The 10,845-nt window shown below is 40.6% G+C and overlaps 1 protein-coding gene across 1 annotated transcript in view; it reads right to left on the reverse strand.

The window, feature by feature from the left end:
- Positions 1 to 10,156, reverse strand: part of si:dkey-1d7.3 (transmembrane protein 132D) — a 35,703-nt gene extending 25,547 nt beyond the window's left edge. The window contains exons 1-2 of the mRNA XM_005451343.3: positions 9,821 to 10,156; positions 5,927 to 6,854 (exon numbers count right to left, since the gene is read on the reverse strand). Of these exons, the coding sequence (XP_005451400.1) occupies positions 5,927 to 6,854; positions 9,821 to 9,881 (989 nt within the window). The 5' untranslated portion in view covers positions 9,882 to 10,156. The remainder of the gene's footprint in view (positions 1 to 5,926; positions 6,855 to 9,820) is intronic.
- Between the last annotated feature and the right edge of the window lie 689 nt (positions 10,157 to 10,845).

Below are 10,845 nucleotides of genomic sequence, written 5' to 3' on the forward strand. Positions count from 1 at the left end.
CAATGTGATTTTGTGCTGTAAAGGACACTGTGCAACGTCGGGTTATACGGAAATGTTCTGACGCTCAAAAGAAATATTTGAACTGTTGCATCTGTATCTTTTTGGATGTGCAACAACAATATTTGCCATATCTTTTAGTATAATGTACACAGGTACAAAGGTTACTAAGGGTTGTGTGCACTTGCTTGACAACGTGTGGGTTTTCTCTGCAATCTTTTGTGTGCTTTGCTGCTCATGTTATGTTAAACAAGGTGAGTCACTGACAGACTGAGTCACAGGTTGCTTGAAGGCTGAGAATTAGTGGGGTTATTTAATTCCCATTAGCCATGGGAAGATCTGAAAATCAGTTAATCGCATGTCTTGCACACACAAGTGTGCTAAATGAGAAAAATCCTGCAAATCCAGCTATCACCACGAGCTTTGTTTTCTGTCAAACCGTCCATCTATCTGTCCATCTATCCTTCTTCTTCTTCTTCGTCTTCTTCTTCTTCTTCTCTGATGTAGGGCCATGATGGTAGCAGATTCAACAGGATATTCCTTTTCTTGGCAACATTTTTAGTTCCTCTTGGGGGATACTGTGGTGTTAACAGGCAAGATGAGATACACAATCTCTTCTGCGAGTTCTGGTTTTCCCCTGGGGTCTCCTCACAATTGGACATGCTCAGAAAGCCGCCCCTAAGGGAGGCACCCAAGAGGCATCGTGATCAGATGCACAAACCACCTCAGCTGGCTCCCTTTGACACAAAGGAGCAGCGGCTCCACGCTGAGCTCCCTCTGGATGGCTGAGTTCTTTACCGTGTCTCTAAGGCTGCACCCAGCTAGCTCATAAGTTCAACCACAACAAGTGTTACAGATCTGAAAACTGAAAAGTGATACTTGGGCAACAAATCCTTCAGATCCCTGTTCGAAGTGCAATGATTGGTTAATTATATTATGAAAAGGAAATGAGTCTGAGAAGTGAAACCAATGCAGAAATCCTTAAACCTGCATTGTTTTTAGTGACCTGCAGCGGATGACTCCCTCTTTTTCCAAAAAGAAAGCAGTTAAGACGTCTATAGAGAAATTACGCTGGTGCTCATTGGAAACATTTTTCAGATATACAGTGTAAAACCACTCATTTTGCTTCCAAGGGCTTCCAGGCTTTCTTGGAATTTTTTTAAAGTGGTCTTGACCAACAGTTCTCCAGGCTTTGTGGAGGCTTTTAAAGTTTTTCCTTGGACACTGGTTGGTTTTTCATTCATTTTCAGCCTAGTCAGTTCCCAAAGAACTGTTAGCTGAAAATCTTGGCACATTGTGTCCTTAAAAAAATCTGAGGAAAAGTAGATGACAAAAGAAGTAGCACGCTTAAAAACTTAACTATAGCAGATTTACAGTATCTGAGTCATATCCTAAAGAAGTAGGAAAAATTCCACCAAAGAACTGACCCAGGAATTCAGAGATACATCTGGCTCTTTAGTTGATCCATTTGCTGTTTGCCGAAGCCTCATCAGAAATGGTCACAGGTGAAGGGTAGCTGTTAAGAAGCCCTTCTTATGGAAGCTAAATATGAAGATGCCAAATTACACAAGAATTTAACTGAAAATCAGAAGCAACAGATCTTAAGTTCAATTTGTTATCAATATGTGAAGAGGAGGTTAGAAGAGAGGTAAAATAGTGAATTCTACAGCTATTTCTAAAACACGGTGGAGGCTCTGTAATGGTTGGAAATGCATTTTAGCCAACTGCAGAAGAAGAAGTACAGTATCTCACAGTACAGAGAAGTACTCACTATGCAATACCATCTGGTTGGTAGCTCCTGCATTTTTCAGTATGAAAACGATTTCAAACACACTCCCAATGCACTAAAAAGATATCAGGATAGAAAACATATAGTGGAGCACTATCAGTCATGGACTGGACTCCACAGATAGTGGACGTCAACATTACTGAAGCAGTGTGGGATCACCTTAGGAGAAAATGAAACAAAAGGCAGACAAGATCCAAAGAAGAGCTTTGAATGTCCTTCAAGAGGCCTTGAGAACTATCCTAAAGACTACTTAAAGAAATTACAAGAAAGCTTTCCTAAGAGAGTTCAGGCTGTGCTGAAGAAAAAAGGTGGTCACAAACTATAAAGAAATAACAAGTGACTCAAGGTTTTTGCAGAGTACTGTCCTGTTCACGATTTGATTTGTAAATTATGGCCCCATGTAGAGCAAAACAAATGGTAAACCTTTGTATGGCATGGCCAGACATTTGTGAAGCAGATAGATTCTCATTCTCATTCTCAAGGATTCAGCAAGGTGCCAGCAATGTTCAAAGCGAAATTCAGCCCATACCAGCTCAAGAGCATATATAGAGAGAGACAGACTGTGGTTGTGACAGAATGCCTGTTCTTCAAGAAAATATCGAGGTAAACACATTGAAAATACCATTAAAATCTCCTTCACCTACCTCGTCTTTAAGGAAGCCAGATCAACATTTTCATTATGTCAACTCCAAAATACTCTTCCTGCCATCAGTTTAAGACGTGCAAGGCTTAAGGCATTTATTAGAAGAAGTGACATGGAGAGACAACCTGTTATTTTACAACAAACAGTCCATCTCTTTTAACAGCCTGTTGTTATTTCGGCTCCAAATCAGATTTCAAACAGTTGAAGAACAATATGACAGCTGACTGGAGCACATTCCTGCTAGAATAAGGGTCAGCAGAAAAGTGTGTGCCATTAGGCTTAGCACACTGACACACACATCCAAATACACACACTTAAAAATACAGATTTGTAATCAAAGAGCGACCAGACAGATCAATAACCCCTGAGACTGAGGTCAGGGTTAGAGCGGTTTCAAAGGCAAAATACAGTAGGCAAGAATTAAGGGCACATTCAACACACACTCAGGCACCCACACACATACTGTTCTGCTGAAAATTCAATGCGTGCCAGATGAAGACTTGTGCAGAGATTACTTTCTGTAGCAAAACTCTTATGCCAAAGGCACATGTTTTCATTTGTGATTTTAATGAATGTTTGAAAAACAATAAATGCAGACACTGATTCAGGCAGGCAGATCAGAATACAAATTTTAAAACAATAATAATTTTTGAGGATGTTTGTCTTTCATTTCCCTTAAATCTTAATTTGCTGCGTTTTTAAGGCATAAGGCTGTGAGTTTTTTAAGGCATAATAATTTGTCATTGTGATCATAGTTTAGAAAAAAGTCAACAAACGGTGTTTCAGTTAGGGGAAATTACAGCCTAGGATAAATTTATTCCTTTGCTATATGCAGTAAATCATTTTCTTGCTGCTTGCCCAGCTCAGCATCACAGTGACAACAGCACCTGATGACCACCCTTCCCAGGGGTGCAAACCACTTCAACTGGCTCCTATTGAGTGTGGAGAGGCAGTAACTCAACGTCAGGATCTTCCTGGATCACTGCGCTTCTTGTTCACAGGCAGACACAGGCTTCCCTGCAGAGAAACCTCATTTCAGCCACTTTTATCCCCGCGCTTTGTCTTTGTCACTCACTACCCAGAGTTCACAACCACAGGTGGGGGACAGAGCGGATATCGACCTTTAAACTGAGCAACTCTTCACCCCTGGTTTACCAAACTTCATCTCTTTGTTTAAAGCTGTGAAAGTTGCAAAGCTCTTGCCTCTTTTGTTTTTTTTAGGCATTCAGGTAACCTAAACTTAGTTTTTGCTGCAAAAGCAGCCTCTGTGAACAGACTGTTTTATGTCTCTGTACTGCTTTTTAAAAGCTGCCTGTGGTTAACAGGTGGAAAACCACACACACGCACAAAGAAACCCAAAACAAAAACCACACATAATCAGTCCTGGCAGCCCAGATCATCTCTACCCTAAAGGGTTAACCTCTTAATTCACTTTCAATCAGGGGCACAGATTATCTGGCCTAACTCTGCTGGAGTGGACTCAATCTTGGGCCAAAGAGCGAAGTAGAGCGGGGATTTCTCCCAGGAGGAATCAATCACTTTGCCAAGCTCCTCAGAGCTAGCCTTCACTTGGACTCAGCTGCTGCACTCAGTCCCCTCTTCTTGTCCAATCTCATTCTGGATGTGGCAGCAGGTCATAAATACACAGACCAAAATCACTGACCTGACTAGAGGAATGTCACTGGTTCGGTCAGTGAGTATGAATTTGGGGAATTTCAGGTGAAGGGGCTGTAAATCCTCGCAAATAGTCAAAACAAGAGCAGATGTTAGAGGGTCAGCGTCTCTCTGCCAAATCTTATTCACGTAATTTCAACAATGCAAGCAGAGCTGCATTCAGGTCAGTGGGATTCTGCATGTGCGTGTGTCCATGTGTGTGTGTGGAGGCATGTTTGTGTTTGTGAATGCTGCCTGATATCTGAGAAGAGCACTGGGAATGACACACAGCCACAGGGTAACAGTGTGCCCTATGGATTAATATGCACATCTTAATATTTCTCTCCACTTGCTCGCATCCTGCAGCAGATTACTACGCTGTTGTTATGACGACAGCACAATATCACTAAATCGTGGGATTAGAAAGAAATTTGTCTTGCATTTCAAAGAAAATCATTAATCAGACCACAGGCCGGAAACACAAACCTCAGTGCAATGGCTTTACTATTGACTGATGCAAAGTGTTCTGATAAAAATAAACAGTTTTACTCCACCAAGTGATGTGCATTTAAAAAAAGAAAAAAAAAACAGCAGGGGAAAAAGTCTGTCAAGTCAGCTGTGAGTTTCTACGTGTTGCAGGGCTATATTTATATTAAATTCACTTTTAGCCAATGGGGCCTTTTAGATTTTAGTTATTTGTCTTTCTGCTCCATTTATTAGATGCATTATTTATGAAGTCAAGTAACCAGAGAACCCTGTTGACATGTTGCGATATGAAAATCAGTGAATCATTTACCAATTACTTCCTTGTTTATGGAAGAGTGCGCCCCGTAAGTCCTCCACTAACTGATAAGTTGACATAGACAAGATATAACATGTCAGTAATTTGTGAAGCCGGTGAATGTGGCTGGCAAGAGAAGTCCTGCTGGCGCTCAAGCATTTAACTGCAAGGCCTTGATGGCGAGGCCCATCAGTGTTCAAGTGCCTTAAGTAACAGTTTAAATGCATGGAGCTAATCCTTCATGAATACGCTTCAATATATCGTACAACCTGATGATTCCGGTTGGTTCCAGTGTCTTTTCATGCTTCGCATGTTTCATTGCGACAATGAATTTTTATGTAATTCAACCTAAACTATTTTCCCTACCATCCTCAGCATGACTGGAAAGTAATTACAGTGTTTTCCTTTCTTTGTTTCATTTCCTAAACGCCCCTTTAAGCACAACAAGAAGGGAGCTGGAAAGGCTTTGCTGTTTAATTTTCATAAAAGGGATCCAGATCATCAAAATTGTATGGGTTCGTCCACTTCCCTGCCTGTTTTTAATAAAAGTTGTGACACCTAAATAAACAGGACTAAAAACATACAACACCTCTTCAGCTCTCTCCTTAGCTGGAGGAATAATGAAAATCATAAAAAGGTTGTTACTCTCTGAGTCCGCATACCTTGAATATTTAAGTCTAAGGCTTTTACATTGACTTTAACTTCATAAAAGAACTAAACTAAAATATCACTTTTTGTAAATTTCTTCACTTTACTTACCTTCAGCAACTCAGACATCTGCAGGCACGACTTACGGTATGAGAACTATACTAACAGATTTGACAATCAAAAGAGACTCATTGTAGTTTTTTTGTAAGGACTTTTAGATCATGAGGACTTTAAAAAAAACTTTAGAATATAGTCGACCCGCATGATCATTGTGAATTTAATACTGTCGAATAGATCAGTAAGTAATTTGTGCAAGAGCTGACTTAAAAAACTAAAAATCAGTCTGGCGAGAAGTCATTACTCAAGACCAAATAGCTTAACAGACAAGAATAGCATAACACAGAATATCTCTCACCTCAGTGTGAAACTTTCCAAGGTGGACGTACTAGCAAGAAAGACATAGAAAGTTGCGACATCACCAGACTTGAGGGGCTTCGAAGAAGTCTGGATCACCACAGCGCCTCCCAGCCTCAGCCGAAGAAAGGTGGGATTCCCTGGTGGACTTTTGAGCAGGCTGACACTTCCTACCCTCCTCATTGGTGTCCCTGATCCACCAGTGTCTCTGCCTCTTCCCACTCCTACTCGTTGCAGGCTATCCTGTGGGGTGCACTGGCCAGTCTGGTCCCGCCGACTCTGGAAGTAGACTTCCACAAGGTTCCCCTGAAGTCCCTTAATCCCGTCAGTGCTTTCTGCTTCCCTGCTAGAGCTTCCTGATCTACTGGCTGAGCTGAACCAGGAGGGTTCTGGCTTAAGCTGTGCCACACAAAAGCCACCAGGAGACACCAGACAAGCCCCACGAACTTCTCTGGTCTCCCAGAAGGCATAAGCCGTGACACAGTGAGCTCCATCCTTAGCCTTAGCTCCATTGCTTTTCCTCCCATTATCTTCTAGAGAGCCCATTGTTTCTTGCCAAGCAGTGATATTGCTTTCTGTGGGCATGTGGAAAAGAATCTTAACAACTGGGGATGAGGAACGAACCTGGCGGCTCAAAATGACTGGCAGTATCTTGCGCCCACTGAGGAGCAAATCTAAAGGAATAGAGGCATCTAGAGCCAGGGGGCCAAATGAAGCGTTGACAGATGGCTCGAGAAGCCCGGCACCAGGTCCAGTGATGAGAAAAGTCTGAGTCTGAGCTTTCAGGCTAGAGTTCCCAGATGGCTGTGGACTGTCCTGTCTCACAAACATGTGGTCCACATTGAGGACCTGAAACTTGATGGTGGGATAAACTGGAGATGGAGTGGTGAATGTCCCAGTGTCTTCAGCCACTCTTGGAATCTCAGCACCTGTGAAATGATGAGTTTGGGGAATTAGGACTTTAGAGAAATTAGGTAGAAATTTTCCATATATATGCTTTAACTCCAAGGTTCAGTGTTAGGTTTCAAATCTACTGACAAGCACAGTTACTGCTCATAAAGCTAGTTTGCTACTGTAATTGCAAACAGGATGACAGGAGGATGAAGGGTTGAAAAGAGATCAGAGTCGAAGAAGCAAAGCAAAGGGGCGATGGCATGAGGTTCAGGTAGGCGCCAAAAGGACAGAGTCAGGATCACGACACTGATGATGACAGTTGGCTGTCTTGGCTAACAAGACTCAAGACAATTAAATGACTTAATTTAGCAAACATGGTTTATTTCTGAATATAGTTCCTGCATTAAAAAGAGAAAAGAAAAAAAACGGCCTTTCAGTTTTCTTTCACTGAATTTTCATTCTCCCTTACTTTTCCTGAATACACCATTCACGTTTCCTAAAGCAAAACACTGCGGCTTGAAAAAGGAAAGCCAAACAGGGTAACTCTTATTGCATATCATACGACCAGATGGTAACAATTCCAGTCGGCATACAAGTTGCTGATTAAATTTTCAGCCAGATTAACCATGGCATGTGGCTTTATTACAGAGAATTATACACATCACTATAACATTCAAGCTCTAAAACATGAGGAAATTAGGTCTGCGTCATTTCTGTCCTGCAACGGATATTCTGCTCTCTGCTATTCACGTACTACATCTATCCGAGCCAATAAAGGAAATGTGGCATCTGAGTGCTAAAAAGCCTGTCTGGTAACTTCTGTGGGATGACTGTTTGTCCAGATAGAACGCTGTATATGACAGATCACTCTTCCCGCTGCCAGAGACACTTGGTAATTTGCCCTCCTCCATGCTGAAGTGCTCAAAGATATGAATTTTTGAATATGACTTTCCCTTACCTCACAAAAAAAACTTTTAGAAAATAAAATATTCCTCTCCTTCAGACACATTAGAAGTGGTATATTATTGTTTTCTGATTCCAAACCATATTTCATGAATAAATTTATATTTAAATTAGATTACTTGCTGAATGGAAAAGAAAATCAGATGTCAGGGTGGATATTAAACAACGACACACAAGAAAAGTGTCTTATAGATCCCAGAGATCAGACTAATGATGTAAGGAATTTCACATGCAGGCCAATATAAAAGTTTTAGTTTTACATTATTAGTTCGTGTCTGCAGGTTTAAGATAAAACAAAAGCGCATCAATGCTCATTTGCTATTTCCAGCTATAATTCTCTCTGTCTGGGACTAATAATTGTTTAATTTAGCTGACAGTGCACTGTACACTTATAATTCACTGGTAGGGGTACAATCAGTGTTGTTAATCATGTTTGTCTGTGAACAGACATTTGAAGATCCATGAATTGATTTTTTTTATTTTTTTTTTGCATTTGATACACAAATTTCAGCTAATTAGATTTTGATGATGATTCATTTCTGAGGTTGCTGAATTAGTACTCAAACTGTTACAACCTGACTGTAGTGCAAAGATTTTATACAATGCAATTTTTTTTTTAAATCTAGCAAAAAAAAAAAATCACAATGTTGGCTTTGGCCGCAGCTGCATTTGCTTTCCAGTTTAAGAGCCATCTACTTTATTTTACCATCATTATTCTGCTCAAACCAGCCCGGGAGAAAAGCCTGAATCTTATCCTTCTTTTTGAATCTAAAAATAGGATATTTTTTCATTATGAAGGGACTTATGCAAAAGACTTCCCCATACTGTCGCAAGATTATAAATGCAGCTTGTTTAAATATCTCCTGTGAAACTTAATGCAATTAATGGAAGCATAAAACATAAAGACAGAAATAATCCACAGTATTTCTTAGCTGTAACCTCAGAATTATCCCACTGCTCATGAACACTGCTGCTTAACAGAATAATGTATTGATCAGAAAGTAATCTGGTCAGACCTGGCGGGATCCCTTTAAGTATATAAACCAGAGATATTACAGAAAAAATTAATTATATGGCAATTTTGAACAACAGTTATAAATGGCAGTTCTAACTCAGAGAGGCTCACAGACACATTAGACAGCAGACTGTGACTGGACTAAAAGATAAGGCTGTCATGCATATTCATGGTGATCAAGCAGGGAAGATATCAAAGGCTGAACCCTATCACTTAGACACGCAGTCAGAACACAGCCGAGTCCCGCAGTTGCAGACATGCGGAAGTCACACATGCATGTGTGATGAAAAAAATGCACCCACAGATAGCATGGGTAGATATAAACCCAGGCAATCTCAGACAGTAGTCTTTCGCATACTATCGGTATCACAGAGGGACAGACTGCTTTCTGTGGCTCCCAATGCGGGTTATCTTTAAACAACCAGAGAAACAGCTGTGCAACCTCAGCTTCAGGCCTCTTTAATCCCACAGATGAGGCTTCCTGATGCACACTGGAGAGCATGCTGTCACTTTCATTTAGACTGAGGGATAACAGAATGGGCTTAGGCCATGGATGGTAACCACAAAACTACAAAAATATGAAACACAACCTTATATCTGTATGAGCCAGTCAAATACAAAAAATAGTCATGACAAGCAAATATGACAACTTCATAGCAATTTTTGGGCCTGCTTAAATTTTGTGCTGATAAAAGCCAAAAGGAAACAAAAGTATATTGGATGTGCGTAATAAACTACGGCAGAGTCATTTAAAGGGGGTCTAATATGCCCAGTGTGTATGTGCTTGCACTATCAAAGTATATACAAGAGTATAAAATAGCTATACATTTTATCTTCATTACTCGTCTCTTGTAAACACAGCTGAAGCCTCTGAGCTAGTTCCAACCCAGTTGTTTTCATATTTAAAGCTTTCCATTTACGCGTTATTTGCGTCTCATCCAGCAGACCATAAACACTTCAAACCAATGCATTAATAAAAGCTGAAACTGATCATCGTCCATCAAAAGCAATCATAAATCTCACCTTCAACAGTTGTTAGAACTGCCGCCGCGACAACCGGAAACAGAAAACGAAGGAGAAACATTTTAGTGAAGTTGCAGGTTTTGGTCCCCAGTACGCACGGAGGTAAGTTTTGGTGACTGCACGCACACGGTAGGAAAAAAGCGCTGGAAACAAAGCATTACATTGCCGAGTGTCTTGGTTCCTCTGAATGTAGAGGCTCAACTAGGAAAAAAAATAGTTTTAAATGTACTTCCCTGTCCTCTAAGTGATGACAGTTTTTTTTCCCCCTCCGACATCAGTGCTCTAGCTGGCACTGTGGGACAGCATCAGACACGGCTCTTACCATGATAGAAATCAGTAAACATGTGCCGCGGGGCAGATTAACTAGACCCACGTGGGTATAATCGGAAGGGCCGCAGGCAAATTAAATGCATACAAGGTCGGGGATCAGTGATTTCTACATGCGCATTTTAGTTTTGATTTAACAAATTAAGGATAAATAGAGACCTTCTTGACTTAAGCATATAATAATCATACAGTTCTACAACTCACTTGTGGATGAGGGGGGGAAAAGTAACTATGTAAATGAATTCTTCTTACTTAGTCGTACATGTGCACGGTACTTTCAGACGGCCTTTAAGGGTGGCATTGCTTGACTTTTGGTCTTGAGTGGAGAAAAGAAAAGTGTAGAGCTTTTTTTGCCAGCTGTCAGCTGTATGTTCTCACTCATAGACAGCGTTACACATTACTTGGAGCGTAGGAAGGAGCAGATGGATACAGTCACAAACGCTTCGTAATGTCACAGCACACATACACTTGGTACAAAGCATCAGCAGTCACTCAAATTAACTCTAGTTTTTTAGGCCCATAAGTCCGTGTTAAACAAACATATCGTTTATTTTTTACTATTTGAGATCTCTGTTCAGAGCTACATGCTAAAATATTTTTAAAGGTTTTTTTTCAAAGTTAAGATGTATTTTTCTGTGCTACTGCAGGCCCTCGGGCCATATTTAATTTCTCAACACTCAAAATCACAGAGGTAATTT

The sequence above is a fragment of the Oreochromis niloticus genome, linkage group LG7 (assembly GCF_001858045.2).
Source record: "Oreochromis niloticus isolate F11D_XX linkage group LG7, O_niloticus_UMD_NMBU, whole genome shotgun sequence".
Taxonomy (NCBI): domain Eukaryota; kingdom Metazoa; phylum Chordata; class Actinopteri; order Cichliformes; family Cichlidae; genus Oreochromis; species Oreochromis niloticus.